This window comes from Lates calcarifer, unplaced genomic scaffold, assembly GCF_001640805.2.
Source record: "Lates calcarifer isolate ASB-BC8 unplaced genomic scaffold, TLL_Latcal_v3 _unitig_791_quiver_1155, whole genome shotgun sequence".
NCBI classification, from domain to species: domain Eukaryota; kingdom Metazoa; phylum Chordata; class Actinopteri; family Centropomidae; genus Lates; species Lates calcarifer.
The window spans coordinates 16441-34601 of NW_026117994.1; the positions used below are offsets into that span (position 1 = coordinate 16441).

General features: G+C 39.6%; 1 protein-coding gene across 5 annotated transcripts; it reads right to left on the reverse strand.

Annotated features, from left to right (window-relative positions):
• Positions 1–88: 88 nt before the first annotated feature.
• LOC108879916 (septin-6) lies at positions 89–18096 on the reverse strand. Of its 5 annotated transcripts, none has more exons than XM_051069280.1 (11): positions 18028–18085; positions 16035–16149; positions 13648–13843; positions 12624–12810; positions 11147–11308; positions 10249–10345; positions 8485–8653; positions 7785–7917; positions 7473–7663; positions 6015–6061; positions 2494–4271 (listed from the first exon to the last, which is right to left on the reverse strand). In XM_051069280.1, the coding sequence occupies exons 1-10, from the start codon at positions 18055–18057 to the stop codon at positions 6058–6060; spliced, it is 1284 nt and encodes a 427-aa protein (XP_050925237.1). In that variant the 5' UTR covers positions 18058–18085; the 3' UTR covers positions 2494–4271; positions 6015–6057. The 5 variants fall into 5 exon arrangements, with proteins under 5 accessions (XP_050925236.1, XP_018526879.1, XP_050925237.1 ...); XM_051069281.1 differs by lacking the exon at positions 6015–6061 and adding an exon at positions 6400–6452; XM_051069279.1 differs by lacking the exons at positions 2494–4271; positions 6015–6061 and adding an exon at positions 89–1368.
• Positions 18097–18161: the final 65 nt, after the last annotated feature.

Below are 18161 nucleotides of genomic sequence, written 5' to 3' on the forward strand. Positions count from 1 at the left end.
CACAGCAACAATAATATTGTACAAAAAAACAGTAATGAACATTATGAACCACGAGCTTACAACACTTTGAACGAAAGACAAAAGCATAACATGTTTGGATCACATTTTTTTATTGAAAATGTACATCAATGGAATCAAACTAAAGTAAGATACTGAATAATTTGTAGTGTGGGAGAGTTTTTGACTACAAGAGGTGATGACTGATACTAGAAAAATGTATGGCAATTTCTGACACCAAAATGTTACTTTACACTCAAGAGCCACATCCAAAGATCATAGGTAATAAACAACAAGTCTCCACTTCAATACACAAAATATATCCTTATAAATTATATAAATGCACGAGTATCATTTTTTTAAATACTCCTATCTGGGACTCAGTTCAACTCCATCTTATTCTAGTATTTGGCAAAATGGGAGCTGAAATCATAGGACAGAGCAAATATACATTAATAATATGCACCATGTTGAAGAAAACAGCAATGACGTTGAAGTTGACTGTAAAACTGAGTTATTAGGGGATAAAAACAAGCAGGTCAAAGGTCAAAGATCACAGCGGTAATGAAATAAAAAGATGCATGCAAAATATAGAATAGGCTTGTGAATATTAAAGCACAGTGTGTAATAAAAAAAAGGCCATGACATGTGACCTCCATGGTATTCAGCAGTGACATGTAAACATGGGCACCATAAAAATTAAGTGCCAAGTGTAAATATTGCTTTGGCTTTTGCATGACTATGACTCTAATTTAATTCTGCTGTTTATTTTTGATAATCAGAAAACCTGGAAGCAGGCGCATTTAATTTCCAACTGTACTAGTTTCAAGAAAGCAACATGTCTATTCATTATAGTGTACCTTCATAACACATTACACATAGTGCGTTAAGTGCTTCTGTCCTTGATGGTTTTTGTTTAATCAGCAAGCCTTGATGTCTCAGTAGCGTTTTATTCTAATGAGCGCTAAGTATTAAGAATCCTATTGAAGAGATGAGTGCATAGTGCAGGTCATTGCAATTTTATTTCAAGTAAAGATCAAATAATGACTTCAACCTACGAGTCCTATAAATGTGTAAACCCCCACTGATGACTTCTATGAACTACAAGAGTCGCTTTATATACATTAAGACACAATAGCAGATTTAAACTGTGCCCACTTCCCAACCTGCCTGGGTTTAGAGCTTCATTAGGTGGTCAGAAATACCATGCGAGTCCACATAAGGCCATATTCAAACAAAAGGAGATGCAATGGGGGAGAAAATATAAAAGGTAGATAACAGCGAGAAAAAACAGGAAGAGGTAAAGGGTGCTTAGTTTCTTGCTGAAGCTGCAATTCCCCTCTTCAGGTGGTCAAGACAGATTAAAAGAAGCTGAAGAGACAAAGAGAAAGAGAGCCAGCAGTTAGAGGAGTTGGGCAAAGCAGAAATGCTTGTAAAAACTTGAGGGCCAAAGAGTCAAAGATTTAGGAGTGCATCCGATATCAGGGAGAAAACTGATCATAAATATATGATTATACAGTCATTCAAACAATACATCAAGTGTGAATAATGAGAAGATATTGTGCCCACTGACGATGCTGCATCAATCTTTAAAACAGTGAATAAATCCTGTGGGAAGTGTTATAATATAATTCCACATGATTGTCTACATGCCTATAGTGAGTCAAAATGTAAATGTGCTGTCCAAATATTACAATAAATGAATGCATGCATGTAATCTCCATCACAACTTCAGTGGAGAAGGGTGTTAGTCACAGCAAAAAAACACAGTACATGTATAAGCATCAGCAGTGGCAACAGAGCAAGAATTAATCGCTCAGTGTGAGGTTAGAGCTGCAGTGAAACACAAATACACATTAACCCATATTAGAGCAAAGTAATGATTAAGAAACCCTGAAGGACGGGGGTCCACAAAGCCTCTGGTCACATTTGAGGTACTCAGTACCCACAAAGGCTGGTTCCCTTAGCAAAGCTTGAGGGCTGAGGACCTACTCAGTGCAGAGCCAGGGATTACTGCAAAGGAAGAGTGAAACCACACAGACCAGTGAGCTGAGGGTTAGGAGGAGGGAATGGCTCTACTCTAGATGTATTTTAACCCTGATGTCATGCGGAACCAAAGTGTTTCTTTTTAATGCGGCAGCGTCTTGAAACCAAGATACGTTTCTCTTTCAAGCAACCTTCAACCTTGAAATGGTGAAAACAAAAGGAATGACTGAGGTAGGAGACGCCCTGTTGATCCTGAGCTAAAAGAAATAAACATACCTGAAGATTGTAAATGCACCGGACCAAGAGAAACAATAAAAAATTGACATTGAGATGTTAAGTAAAGCTGTGAGGAAACTTAGGACCACTGTCTGCTAAAAATACAGATATAAACAAAGGAGACATCAACATTCATTCACTGCATACCCTCTTTACCCACTGAGGTTCGTTAAACTTTCATGTAATCTCCTAATTTACAGCAGTATTAGTCATACACAATGATTATGGCCACAGTTGTAACATTTGGTGAAATTGGCCTTTATTTATTTTCTTTTGAGATATTGTATTTTTTATGCGTAACACGGATACAAACAACACTGGTCCCTGCAGGACAATGGACATCACGAGGAATGACTTTTAAATGTGCCTTCATAATAAGTCAAATAAAAAGAAAGTTACAATTGCACTGACAACATTAATATATACTTAAAAATATCACATTTGTGTGTGTAAAAAAAAAAAAGTGCAAATGTGAAAGCTAATACAAATATGCACAAAACACATGACAATGAATGAGGTATGGGAGAAGTGGCAAAGAGATTAGGCTCACATCTTCTCATGCATCAGGCTAAAGTGAAACAACATCAGCAAGGGGACATAAATACCAAAAATAGAGAACGAGATCTCTGTTTCTATTTTTTACTTCAAGCCCAAACTTGTACGGCCGCAGTAATAACTAGTGGAACTTTTAATGTTTTAATGGAACTTTTAATGTAAGATTTTTATGGAGTGCTATCCTATTTATGGTCATCATTTTCACAGCAGCTACCATTTAACGTATATGTATTCAGTAATTACCTCTTTAAATGTAGTTTTCATTGTTAGCGGCAGGGTCCGCCATTTCTGAGCTAGATTTCAAACTGACTTCACACACACACAGTATTCACAGTAAATAATGTGACCATATAATCAAACATTACTGTAAATTTATCTCATCAGACTCACTGTTTATGGTTCCCTCTAATAAAGCTGTGTCAGAGCCGTACTGCTACTTGCACTTTCCTGCTGCTGCTGCTTCACGCTGAAAAGCATTCAACTGATGAAACGTGGTGCCTTTTACTGTGAAGCAATCACAGCAAACGTAATGTATCTGTCACTAAGATTAGCGCCAGGGTGTAACTACTTGCGTCGTATGCAGCATGGAATCAGATTGTAGTTGCACATGATGGTAAAAGGCCAAGTTCTGACAGATTTCTTACATTTTTTAAAACCAAAACAATGAGTTTGTGTGGCTACACAGTAAACAGCTACACCAGTCGCTCCGCTGTTGTATTTCTGACAAAGTAGCTGCTCAGCGCTGTAGTATAAAACCACACTTGCTGTTAACATGGTAATCACTGGTGTCAACTGAAATCTTAAGGATTATAACCTTTAACTAATAACAAACTAGCTCAACCCCAAGCCAACTGTTAAGTAATTACTACCTACTAAGAAATATGTTTATGACTGTTGTTTACAGTTACTCCATAGGCTGCTGTTGCACTGAGTTTGTAAAATTAAAAATCACTAAGCTGAAGATGGATCAGGGTTATGCAACATTAGCTTCAACCATCCTCGCATCAATCCTCAGTGGCTTTAATTCTTTCTTCACTCTCAGGTCCCAGTGTCTGATGCATGTTTCTCTTTAGCCTCAATACATTTCTGCCCATCACAACAGTAGTCATGTATGTTAATATTAAAAAAAGCTCACTCCATCATGCAAAGAAACCACTGAATATAAAACAAATATGGAATGCATTTTTTGTCAATTTGCATAAAAAGACACGCTGAATAATTGCTTGTACAAACCAAATAATAGACAAGCATCATTCAGCATAAACAGGTGATGTAAACTGATAGCAATGCCCAGCGTCTTCCACAGAGCAGGGGGGGGGGGGGGAGCATGTGGAGGGTTGAATTACGGGAGTTTGGGGTGAGGGTGGGGGAGGGGGGCACGGTAAAGGATGATGGGGTGGAAACTCATTCACAGCAGGATGGCCACAAGGGAGCACTTTTTCTACAGGGATCCTAAGCTGGAAATGAGAGAGAAGGGCTGTTATTGCTTCCTTTGAGTTAAAACATCATCACGACACACACTGTTTCACATCGATGACATCACATCAACATTAGTGACCAGATGGTATTCAGAGGAAATCATGCTTTCAAGGCAACACAAAAGGTTTGAGTGAACAGAGGTGAGTTTTCAAGTACAGTCATCTACTTCTTTGAATCAATAAAATGTGTTTTTTCTACTTAGAGGTTTTGTCCCACCCCTGGGCTTTAAACAATGCGTCTGATTGTCTTCCTCACTGCCCAGCATCATCAACCAGCAGCTTGTTTTCAGCTGCTTTAATTGTCTCGAGCTGCTTGAGGAGTTTACAGATTGCGAGACAGATGTCTTCCTTCACTCCTATCCTCCCCAGCAGTTGAGTCTCCACAACATCTCTCTGCGGATTTCGCTTTTGTATCCACTCGAGAGGGGAGAGATTGCGAGAGGAGGGGGTGGGGGGGTCATCATATGGCTGTGAGATCAACAAAACATGTCATCCTTACAAACAGAGATGGGCCCGGAGGCTGTTTGCTGCTCTGGTGTGACCTGTTAGTCTCAGTTCAGCCTTGAATGGCTCTTTGTGCAAGAGCGGGGGACGAGTGGGGAAGGACTTGGGAGAGCGACAAAAAGGAGACTGTTGTGGATTTAGGGAGGCAGATGGGGCAGTACATCAAATGCTTGTGTGGGGATCTAATAAAGTGGTTGATTTAGAAGCTGGCACAGGGACGATAAACACTGCTGACTCGAGGATATGATCGACACAGATGTTACCAATGACACACTGTAGGCTTGCAACACCGCACCCATTTCTCAGACTGATCACATTAAAACAACTATAAAAGGGCAAATTAAATGCATGTGGATTTTATATTAAACAGCTTTCAAAGGTTGATTTAATTGTGGTTATATTCTAATTCAGAGAATGTAGGTAGAAGGTAGGTGTGTGCACAGTAGAACTGCAACTAACAATTATTTTAATTAGACTCATGTGCTGACAGTTTTCTTCTATCAGTTGATGAATCATGTTGTCTACACTATTATATATATATATATATATATATATATATATATATATATATATATATATAAAAACAAGCCAATTAGTTGACTGACAGAACATTAATTGACAACTATTGTGGTAACTGATCAATCATTTTATAGTTGCACCTTCTCAAATGTGAAGATTGGCTACTTTTATTTGACATATATGAAAGTAAACAAAATATCTTTAGATTTTGGGATGATGGTTAATAAATGTGAATACATCACCTTGGGCTGTTGACCAACATTCTTCCACTGTATTCTGACAAATGACTGATTGATTGATTGATTGAGCTGGCAGATTATGAAAATGATCATGAAAATAAACCCCAATAATTTACACACACTACTACCATTTAAGACAAAAACAAGCATCAAATCCTTACATATGTGAAGCTGGAACCAGCAAAATAATGATTAATCAAATATCAAAATAGTTGACAATTAGTTTTCTTTTGATTGACTAATTGATTAAACAGTTGCAGTTCTAAAACTGAGAGCATCTATATACTGGATTAGAGATCTTCAGATCTGATAGAGTTGAAATGTTGCCTTTTTTCAGTGCAATAGTTTTTGGTGCTTTGATTCAGTATGCGAAATTATTCATATGTATTCAATAAATTAATATTTCTAGCTTTTATTTTATTTATTTATTTGGTAGTGTAACTCAAGAAGGGAGTCTTACCAGAAAAGGTGCCTCATGCAGCATGCAGCAAGTGTGGGAGAAGTTAACTGGAAAACATTATGGATGCAACATAGGTGACACATGCACTCACAGGACAGATTCACATCTACACAATGAGCAGCAATCAATAACTTTGTCTCCTGGGTACTGAGGAAAACAGACTTTAACCTGAAGGTTAAATACAAATCAACGTAATTATTATTCACTTAACATTTCAAGAGCAAGACCTGTCTAGTCAGTTTTTATCAGTGACCCACAGACAAAGCTAAAGTTCCACAGCTGCCCCTTATTGGGAGAGAAAATGTTCCAGGCAGAGCTCAAACAGAGAGAGGAAGTGGCTGTGAAGAGAATAAATTAACAGGGAAGAAAATAAAGCAACAAGAACCTTCTCAGTGCAAGTGTCTTCTTCCTTTTCTAACAGGCACGGAGTCACATCAGCTTCAACACACAACCAGGAGTTTGTTACCAACATGAAGGGACTGACAATGTCAGCAGCACAGTGCAACCATATTTGAACACATCTGGCTGCACACACACACACACACACACACACACACACACACACACACAAGCTGCCTCCTGTCCAGTCATAATTTCATTAAAAACCTATTTACATAAACTGTGAGGGGGAAAAGCAGAAACAATGTCAGGAATACCAAGAAATGGAGAGATTATATAAATACATTAACACCAGGGTATTGGCTGTTGAGAAGGAGGAAACTGATTGATAGTTTCCTAGATGCAAATGAAACAATTAATTACTGTGATCTGAAAAATCTGTACTTTGTTTATCAGTTCCTTTTCTAATGCAACTATTTAACAGAGTTGTAATAAAAGTTTTTTTTACAGAAATCTGTTTGTAGTGTTTAATTTCATCATCTACTTTGCTTGAGCCATCAGCAACATTTAATTGCAGAGTGATGATTTCTGTTGACAGTTGGCTTCCTTTCAACTATTTAGATGAGGATTGCTCGTCATTATCTCCAAACCCCACCCCACCCTCTCTGCCCCTCTTATGTTTCCTCATTGGTGATGGATTATGAGCTCTGGTCAGCTCTGTTTCCATGGAATTCAGTGCTAACTATGTTATTATATGGAGGACATTAAGCCGAGGAATTCCTAGGCACCAGGCGTTTTTGTCAGGATACAGCTGCATATTTTGTTGGCAAGGAACAAAGTATGATGCACAAAATATGGACCCATAAGGCTTAGAAACAGTTTATATCCATGTACTGAAGTGAACTCAAACATAAAATTTTAAGGCCATTCTCTGAACAGTGCCCAGAAACTAATTTGGCAAATGATCAACATCCTGAAATGTCTGTGTAGTAATGTGTGGGCCTTGTTCCAACCAGGTTCATAGTATGCAGGCTTTTCCAATCCTCATACAACTGAAAGCAGTCTCCTGCACCTGTGGTATAAGGATAAAGACACCGGGGGGAAGAGAACAATACTTACTTTTTCCTCTCTTTGTCCCTCTTGAGTGTGGTAGAGCCCCCTGCCTGCTGAGCTTGGTTCTGCAAGAGCTCTGCTGCAGTCTTTTTCTGTTTGAACGTGTTGAGCTCGTCGTCCAGGGACTTCTTCTTTTCCTCCAGTTTCTTTTTCTCATCCTGGTGGAGTTTCTTCAGACGGTCAAACTTCTCGTGCAGCTGCGTGGCAGTGACAGAGGAAACATAACTTTTGTGTTATTCAAGACGTGCAGAAACCTCAAACATTAGTGATGTAGTTGATGTTTCTGGATAGGCTCATATCCATATGCAGTAACAATACCTCTTTCTCAGCTTCTTTAAGCTCGGCTTCCTTCTCTTTGACTCTTTGGACAAACATTTGCCTCATTTCTTCTTCTTTCTTCTGCAGCTCACCCATGAACTCGTTCCTCTTAGCTTCATACGTCTCCTGCAGACTGCCAAAGGGAAATGAGAGAGAGAATAAAAATGAATAAGAGAAACATCACACTGACATATGCACTAGGGGTGGGGTGATAGGTTAAAAATTTCCTACCAGCCACACATGATTTATGAATTGACTTAGATTTTCAGCACCAACTGATTGGATAGCAACGACTAAAACCATCTTAATTGTCATTTAATCGCTGCCCTGTTTTGTGAAAGATGAAAATCAGTGCAGCAAGAACATGCATAATTTGGCCTAATTCCAAATGCTGCATGCTTTGAACTGCGCTTCACAAGTTAATTATTCACTAGGATGAATTTTCAAGGAGGCAGACCATTAAAGTAACAAAGTAAAATGTCGAAAATCACCCTTCCCCAAAAAACAGCTGGTGGTGGACTTGGCTAATGTAGCCGTCAAATCACCAAACCTGACTATACACTGTACTACACATCGGATGCACACAAACTGAAACTGGTGCATGGGTTCCAATGATAAGTGGAGAGAAATACAAAATGAAACAGAGAGCAGCGTAGAAACAAACAGATGTAGGTAGAAAGCAAGATAAATCTAAGTCAACCTGAAGGGCTTGCTGTCAGGGTCTGTGTCCTTAAAGCCCATCTCCTCCAGTTTGCAGCGGCGGTAGAGCTCATAATGGCGTGTGTGAGTCTGCTCTCGCAGGTCCTCCATGTTCACTCTGATCAGCATTTCTCGCAGTTTGACAAAGTCACAGTGATTCTCGTTTTCCACTGTGACAGACACATCATAGTGACACATGCACATTTTACCAAACACGTCATATGACATCATGGGTTAAATATACTGTATAAAGTGTAGAGCAGCAGAATCAGAAAGCAGTAGCATCTGTGACTGTTTATAATATGTCATGGCTAATACTTTCATGTATTATAATTTCACAGGCCGGCTGTAGCAGCAGCACCAGCACAAAACAGTAGTGTCCTGTGTCTTGTTGCTTCCTCTATTGATTTAGTTACTGGAATGAGTTCAGAGCCACGCTCCCTCAGACCGTGTGACATCATGTGAGTGCACATGCATGCACGCAGTCAGTCTGTGGTAAACAGACCCAATGTCAGATAAAGCCTAAGGCCAGAAATATTACACAGTGCAGTCCATAAGCATTAGGACAGTGATATGTTTTTCATTGTTTTGGCTGTAATCCAGCACATTGAATTTCAAATGAAACAATGACTGTGAGGTTAAAGTGCTGACTTTGAGCTTCGGGGATGTTTGAGGGTTCATATCCACACTGGGTAAACTGTGTGGAAATCATAACCCTGTTTACCCCTCTGGTGTTGTGTATAAAAGGGCTTCAATTTCTACAGTCAACACTGGATGTGGATGCAAACACACTAGCAAAAACATGAGAGTCAGCATTTCAACCTCACAGACAACAACACGTTTTAATTTCAATTTCCTGGAGGACAAAACTCTGAACGAGCTGAATAGTTAATCAAGTAGTCGACCGACTAATTGAATAACTGATTCATTGTTAAAGTTATTTATCAACCAATCATTCTGTGGTTCTAACTTCTCCAATCAGAGGATTTCCTGTTTTATAGCTTCATAACTAAATATATGTGGGTTTTGATCAGACAAAACAAGACTAAAGATTTCACCTTCTGCTCTGGGATATTTAGTGAGCATTTCTCACCATTGTGTAATCTCTTATAGAACAATCAACTGATCAATTACTCCAGAAAATAATCTGCAGATCAATCAAATATGAAAATAGAGTTGCAGCGCTACACAAAATCAACCCAAAATTGTCCACATCCTTCATTGATTGCACTGCATTTAAGCTCTATGTGATAGAAAGGTCTAGTACTGGTAAAAACACCCAAAACACCCACACACAGACACACAATCACAAACCATACAGTTAAAAGCTGTATAGTATGAGGCTGGAAAGGCATCAAATGGCAGTGTAACTTGAGTTGTTCCCACACAGTTCAGATCCTCCTATGAGCTCGTAGTAGTGAGGTTGCTGTCTATTTGCAATACATTACACACGCAATACAATACATCCACGCTATGGACTGATCAAGTAAATCAATAAGGAATCAATTGAAACATCAGTGACATAAAAATGTCTAAATCAGCAAGAGCTCAGCTCTAAGAGCTGCTGCTGCTCGAACATACAGTGTTAAAGAGAGCAGAGAGCAGAGAGTGTGCTCGAGTTAAATGAGGTTATATAACTGGTTATCAACTAGTTTGTAGCAGCTGCTGAAGCTGAGGAGAAATATGAGAGGAGGGAGTAGCTGTAGCAGCTCTGACGAGAGGGAGCACGCTCTCATTTCCTGTGCAGGATGTGACCCGGGCTTACCCTGCACCGTCCCCCAGGGGTACTGCCGGGCCTTCACCATCTTGTTCCCAATCTTCACTTCCTCTGTGCTCCCCACCACAGCAAACGGCAAATGGCTCTGTGGAGCAGAGGGAAAATCAACACTGGTAAACTCCCAAACACCTGAGAACTCTGCAGATTCACCTCAAATTCTCTCCACAAAACCACTAGGTATCTGCAACAAAGTTGCACATGTGCTTGCTGCATTTCATTACTCAAAAAATGAAGTATTACTGGAACTCTCTCATTCACACATGAGGAATCAGGACAAATCCTACACACAGCTAAAGATGTATTCCCGAGCAGTGTTAACGTAGCTGAGAAAAATGTTATTTTATTTACATGACCTGGCCATTAAGAGCTTCATTTCACAGACACCAAGAAACAGCTCTGACAGGAAAATGTACGACAAGGTCAGACTGTGCAACAAGAGCCAAGAGGCAACGGTCTAACACAATCAGTTAGGGAGAGTTAAGGCATTTCCACATATGAGACGTCATGAACAGCTAAGTGCGCCTTTGCTCATCTATCAGTGAACATGGGCCCTTTCCCACACTGCAGGTTTCCTGCAGAGTGAGCTGGCTGACTGTGCTGCTCTGAACACACTCCTCCCTGCGTGGGGCGGTTTCCCGACAGACTGAGCAGACAAAGACGATGCCTGTCCTGATTCTACATCACATGTTGTTTATGCTGCAACGCATAACCAAATTTTATGTTACACTTGAGGAATATTGCATGCACCACTGTATCTCCTAAAGATTAAAATGAGATTTGCAAACATCATATGACTTCCTATCTGTTATGAATGTAACACTATATTCTGTGTAAATGCAGTGTAATATGGTTGGGAAAAAAAAAAAAAAACAGGTGTGAGCCTTACGTTCATGGTGGAGTTGATCTCTGCCACAGACTCGTCATCAGTGGGGAACTGGTAGATCTGCACTCCGTTGCTGACCAGCTCACTGGTTATTTTGATTTTGAACTTGGCCAGCTCGCTCTTGGAGATGGCATCTGATTTGGCAATGATTGGGATAATATTGACCTGTATTTGAAAAATGAGGAGATGATTTAATGCAAGTTGACACAATGACAAGGTGTAGACAACGCTTTCAGACATGCAACTAAATATAGTCAGTGGCAACTTCTCCCCACCTCCTTTTCTGTAGTCCAAATTTGGATAAGAGTTGATGTATTTTTAAAAAGGTCCAAAAGGTTAAACACATCACAAATCATTCTAGTCTTTTAGAAGTAGTAGCTCCAATTTGAGCAACATTCAGGTTTTTTTAGAGAATAAAATAAAGCAATTTTTCTTTTACCCCTTGCAATCACTGCTTGTCCATGAGTTTAATAGTAATCTGAATAACCAGCCCTCTCTTCACCAGGCCTTTGTGTATAGGAGACAATTACACATTCTTAAGCACAGAGATAAAAATAGTACAAGCAGCAAAGGGAACAGCAGGCTTCTATCTTCTACTCTATATCACTTAAAAGCTCTCCAAACATGGTGTTAAGAGTCAGACTCAAATGATTTCAACAACATTTATGCTATCTATGTAATCCAAACAGAAAAAGAAATACACAGAGATAGGGAGAAGGGGGAAAAAACAAGCAGGGTCATTCGCATACATGCACTTACAACTGACTAATGAAAAATGAGACTCTCATTCCTGCATGTCGCCTACACAATCCCACATTATTTGCTCTCCAAATGTGGCCCCCTTTCCCTTTAATTAATAGCAGGGGATGCTGAGGGTCATGTGAAGAAAAATATTTTACTGTATTCCGGCGTCTGGCGAGGATCTTGCTCAAGGACCCTTCAGCAGAGCATTGTTTGAATGCCCCCCTAGGTGAATGTGTAAACAGGAGGAGGCTCTGCTCTGTGCTCTGCTCTGGATCACGCTGTTGTGAGCACTCGCTGCTGCAGGGCACAGCTGCTCTGGCAAACACTGAGCTGGCTCTTTGTACATAAGCCAGGAGGTCCCTGCAAATAAGCTACTGTGGAAAGGACCTCACAAAAACGAGGCAGCAGTCGCTGAGCTGACTGCATTTCACAGCTGACCTACACCGACGCAGTAACAAGACCAGAGCCAATTTACATGCAGGCAGATGCCCTGGAAAGGGTTTACGACCCATGACTAGAGTGGATAGATTAAAAGCTGCAAACAGCAGTGCACTGCCAAGGGATTTACCAACATTGTATCTATGACAAACACCAAGAATTGAATCAAAAGTGGAGCTCTATGTTAATTGTCCCTTAGCGTCCATATCAAACAAAAACGTATTCTACTGCTAACTATGAGATTTTTAAAAATCCTCTGGCTGATGATGTTAGTTCAATAAAGTGAAGTGAATCTTACCTTGCTATCAAGTTTCTTCATGGTCACCAAGTCCAGGGATTTGAGCGAGTGTCCCGTGGGAGCGATGAAGTACAGGCATGCATGGATGCGGGTGTCGTGGTAGCTGTGTAGCGTGCGCTTGATTTTCAGTTCCTCCTGTAGATATGCTTCAAACTGGGCATCAATAAACTCCACAATGGACTTGTAGCTGTCAGAAAAGGGAACAGAGAAACATGAAAGAACTGTTTGTTAGAACATGTCCTGTTCTGCTACTAAACAATGGTGTTTTTAGAGTCATCTGTACAAAGCCTCACAGTTACAGTACCATACTACACTGATCAGATAAAGACACCTTATGTCCTTTAAAGGTTGCTCTTTATGTAGCCAAGAAAAGCAAATATGTTGTGTCCAAATTTGAATTTGGAGAGAACAGAGTATTTTTGAGACTGGTGTCTGATCCATTGTGCAACTTCGAGTTGTTTAATGAAGTATGTAGACGATCCTCATCAACTCCTATATTTGACAAGTATTATGAAACCATACTATTTTTACCAGGTATTTATGTTCAGTTGGTCATTCATCACCAGTAAAAATATTTCTTCATCTCAACTAAAAAAAAGCCACTTTCGATCGATAAAAAAGGGGGCAGGCATAAATTATTTGCTTCTGATAGCAGTTACATTGCGGATAGTAATAAAAGCTTGGTAATAAAATGTAATGGGGGGTCTACAGGACAACCCCCAGTGCTGTAAAATGCTCTACATCTGATTTCTGTTTTTCAAGTTGATACTATGAAACTACTTCAGACGGAGACCTGATTCCATATTCTAAGGGGACGTTTGCAGGATCAGGATTGAATGAAACCTGAGCTCCAAGAAGATTTAATGCTCTCACAGAGTCATCGTATGTCAGGAACACAGTGTGCACAGTCAACTGTGGATTTCTGACAACAAGCTGCAGCACTACTCACAAAGACAAAATATAAAAAGGAACCAGATTGTTGAGATCAGACCTTTCCCTCTATCAAAGATGTTACAGTCTTTACCTGTCTTCTTTATTGATCTGGTCTCCGAAGCCCACGGTGTTGACAACAGTGAGTTTGAGGCGCACATTACTCTCCTGGAGTTCATAGGTGTTGGATTTGAGCGTGACTCCCGGCTGGTTGTGCTGGGTGGGCTCACCCTCAAACTTGGTGTTAAACAACGTGTCCATCAGGGTGGACTTCCCCAGTCCCGTCTCACCTAGATAAGACGGAGAAAACGCATCATGTCACTGGGATCCTACAAATATTGATCTTGTCATCAGGTGTTGTTTTTTTTTTCTTAATTACACAATTTAAATCAATGACACTCAAAAAAAGACTAATATTGTGTTTAACAGAGTGAAAGTAGATTCAGTTTGACATTTTGAAGATGATTTTAACTATATCATTTTCAAATAATTATAGCCACAAAAACAGCAGAAGTAGCTGCTCATTTGCTGATGTATTCTGACATCAATTTGCTGTCAGATGACTCAGATACAGAGCTCCCTCTGTAAGAAAAGCTATTTTTATTCCTCACAGCCTGACCTACACTCTCGGCATGTTCACCCATTTTTGTAGGATATCTTGCTGTGTTCCAAATTTCCAATCTTTCCCTAAGAATTAAAAGTAAATGATGCAGCAAGGGTCCCATTTGCTGTTTCTAAGCTCAGTTTAAGTCACTGTGGAGAAGTCTGTCATGCTTAAGGCAATTTGGCATCTCATTTGGAGGAGTTCCAGGTCCACACTGGAATTGACAATACAGTCTAATGACTTAAGTAACATTTCCAGTCAAATCTTCTAAAATCACAAATAACAGAAAAGGCCTGTGTAAATATCAGCCTTATTTAAGCCCTCTGGAATGACACATGTTGACATTTTTTATTCACTCTCTATAATTTTAGACCACAACCAAATTATAAAAACCAAAGATCGCATTTCTTTGCCTCAAGTATTCTGTGTACTACTGTAAGAAATGCTGTATTAATGAGTCACGCTATGGCAAACAACATAGTTTTTTTTGCAACAAAAGCTCATTGTTAGTCTCCTGCATCATCTATGTGTCCATATTCTTCAAAAGGATTCTATTAATGATTGTATAGGTAAATAAGAAAGTCAAATTGTAATAGCACCATAATAAAGTAAGTGTTGTCCTTTTCCACTTTTCACTCCTACACAAATATAAATGGACTCAGTATATCCACAAAACAGCAGAGAAGTTTTCTGCTTGGAGAGGAGTCAAAACCATGCCACTAAAAAAGGCTACCAGGCATTTCCTACCATCAAATACTTTAAACATTTGGACACATTGGGTTAATGTTACTAGACATTTAAATAACATGTCACAGAAATAAATAGCATACAAGGTCTTAAAGAAACAGAAATGGTCCACATTCTCTACTCCTAAAAACACTTTAAGTAAATGTGATATTTAAAATGCAAATCAGGAATGCAGAACTTCAAAAGTGTTAAAACATTTGCATGTTCACATGTGTAACACATTTGTGAACAGTGCATGGAACTATACCGCTGGTCTCTGCTCTGCTCTGTATATACTACAGCAATAAGTTGTTTGGAAACTAAAAAGAAATAACAAAGCATTCCCAAACAAAAGGCAGACTAAGTAAATCACTGGATACTAATTGGTTACACATTTCTATTAGTTTCTGGGCATTTAATGTGATTCTGAATTGAAAAGTACAGAAAAGATCATTACAGAGTCAAAAGAGCAAGATTTTTTTGTCTGTGTGCAGCAGGCAGTAACGCTGTTGCCTAAAATCACCATACCTGAAGTTCTAGCTTGCATTCACTGGGTGAACAATATATTAGAAACATTTCTCAGTATAATGTAATGTAATTAAACAGCACCAGAAACTAAAGCCTCCAAAATGACCATTAAGTTTGATCAATACCTCTCTAAAACAGCCTCCACATTATCTCCTCCAAAAAGCTAGGGTTTTACTGCAGGACTGTCGTATTAGGTTGCATTGCTTTTAGCTGGGTGCACCCAATAAAGTGGCAACTGGGTGTATGCGAGTGAATAATTCTAGCACTTAATGAAGCTGAAGTGACTTATTTTGTCAATACATAATTAAATGCTCAGACAACCATTTATCACTGTCCGATAAATCCTGCAAAAGGCTTACACTCAGCATAAAAAGATACTTAGATCAATCCATAAGATTACCAGTGCTGCTGATGAATAATGTCTTACTAAATTAATTAACTACCTGCAGATATTTCTGAATTTCTTATTTGAGCCCAGAGCATGTTACTCATGGTGACTGACGCTGAGGAATCTCAAGAACTGAGCAAACTGCTTTGCATCTTGTGAAAAAGCCTGACTTCCACTGAAGCAAATAAGTCGCATTTTAGCCTGAGGAAAGCATTTTCACGCATGATACACTCACCAACACAGAGGATGTTAAAGCAGAATCCGTGGTTGACAGACTTGTTGACCAGCTGGTCAGGCATGCTGTCGAAGCCGACATGGCCTGCCAGAGGGACAGCACGAGCACCTTCACCCTAAAAACCAAACAAATCAACATGTGACATCAGGTAAATAACTATCAATCACTCAACACCTTGTGCAAAGACAAACCTTTTTATGAAACCATGTCTTCACACTTTTAAACATGCACAGGATTCTCTCTGACACTCTGAAATTTATATTTGAATCTTGACGACTGTCACTCTTTGAAAAAAATCACATTATATTATCAAATGACACTCAAACTAGACCCGATCTCTACCCACCATATCTGACCGTGTTAAACAGACTTCAGGTGCAGTGTAACTCACTTCCTGTTTCCTGAGCTGTGACTTTCTTTCCACAGTCGAGACAGTTAGAAACCACAATGTACTTATATGGAAAGGAAGTCTGTGTTCATGTCAAGATAATTGTAAAAACAGAGAACTTTGAGAATAAATATAAGATTTAAAAGTAAAGATTTTTTTAATTACAAAAATGAAAAAAAGCCGTAGCTCTTACAATAGCAGCACTGTGTGTTCCTGTGGTGTCGTTTTGACCCTGTCGAGTTGAACCCTTCAACTACCTATTTTTGGCCAGTTGCACTTCCATTCACTCTACTATTACACTGTTTGTACACAGTCTATCTCTGGACCAGAGTGACACACAAGTGTAAAAGCACTGTTGTTACATGTGTGTGGGGGCGTGTGGCTGGCAGTGAGCACCTCCATCTCTGTGAATCTCATCTCTGCAGCCCAGCCTACATCTACATTACGAGGTGCAGGAAAGCAAAGAATTTAGATTATATGGCAAAAGCGAGAGCTCCCAACCAGATAAACCTCAGCCAACTGGCCATTATGTGGCTTCACATAACACAGCCTTGCTTTCCACTGTGGTGAAGGGTTTTAAAGAAAAACATTCCGTTTGAGGGTCAATTTAAAACGACCAGACGAGCTGATGGTACTAAACAGTTGTGGATTATTTGGATAGTTGGAATTGGAGTTTAAACAGCTGAGGGAGTATTTGGAAAACTGGGGGTAATGTGACTGGACAAACAGGCTATGCTCTTCGGATGCAAGTGCAACATTCCTGAAATCATTCTTGCTTTTCATGACACTCACAGCCAAGTTACACACTGCGGGTTTTCATTCATTGAACCGCAAAGGGACATCAAATTACAAAACCTTGCTATTCCGAGTTCTCTTTCTGGGTGTAGTGGCCTCCTTTTTTGTTGTTTTCTAACCCTAAACAAAAATCAAGCAAACTTTACGCACGCTTTTAAAATTGCGGTCCCTAAATGTCTCTAAGTAACTAGATTCTGTTTTTGGCTATATTTTCTATGTACATCAGACAACGCCCGACTGAAAGTTAACGGGACTTACATGAAACAACATAACGGAAATGAGCACCGTAGCTGTACTGAAATGGGGGCGTTCAGAATGAATGGCCTACCGACGGCTCTATAATAGGTTATCGTTTGAACGTGAGAACCTACTACACAGTATTTTAACACATTTCTCCCACAAAACACGATTTTGTTTGAAAGATAATTTTAGCGAACAGCGCAGGAAATCTACAGGCGTTAGCTTACGACAATGAAATGAATAGTGGAGAGAAAATGTGTTAACAGAAAGCTAAGACTGAGCAGCCTTGGGCCTTACTTTAAAATCGGCTGCTTGAGAAGATTTACTAATGCATAATCAAATTTCTATTGGCTACCCGTGACTACAACTGGTCTGGTTTAGCTACGTTACACTGAATTTTGGATGAAATAAAGGCAGGAAAAGAGGGTGGCGACTAACTAAATCTCCACAGTGCACTCTCTTACGAAACGCTAAGATACACATTTTAACATACGTTGAGAACAGCTACGATATATTCAAGAGATATGTAATGACAGTGATACAGGCATCCTGACAAAATAGGCTACTCACCGCTTGCCTTGCTATCTCAGTTGACGCCATGGCGGTAGCCGTTAGCTGGAGGACGAAACCTCTGCTCCTCTTAGCGAAGGAAGCCTACTAGGAATGTACCACTGTTCAACAGGCTTTTTTATGGATTATTAAAT

Excerpts from the sequence above, each read along its gene's own strand:
- LOC108879916 (XM_018671363.2), bottom strand. The coding sequence starts at position 18,057 with ATGGCGTCAACTGAGATAGCAAGGCAAGCG. Across the intron at positions 11,309-12,623 it reads TGAAGAAACTTGATAGCAAG|GTCAATATTATCCCAATCAT; the intron begins GTAAGATTCACT and ends TTTCAAATACAG. Across the intron at positions 7,664-7,784 it reads TTAAAGAAGCTGAGAAAGAG|CTGCACGAGAAGTTTGACCG; the intron begins GTATTGTTACTG and ends ACTGCCACGCAG.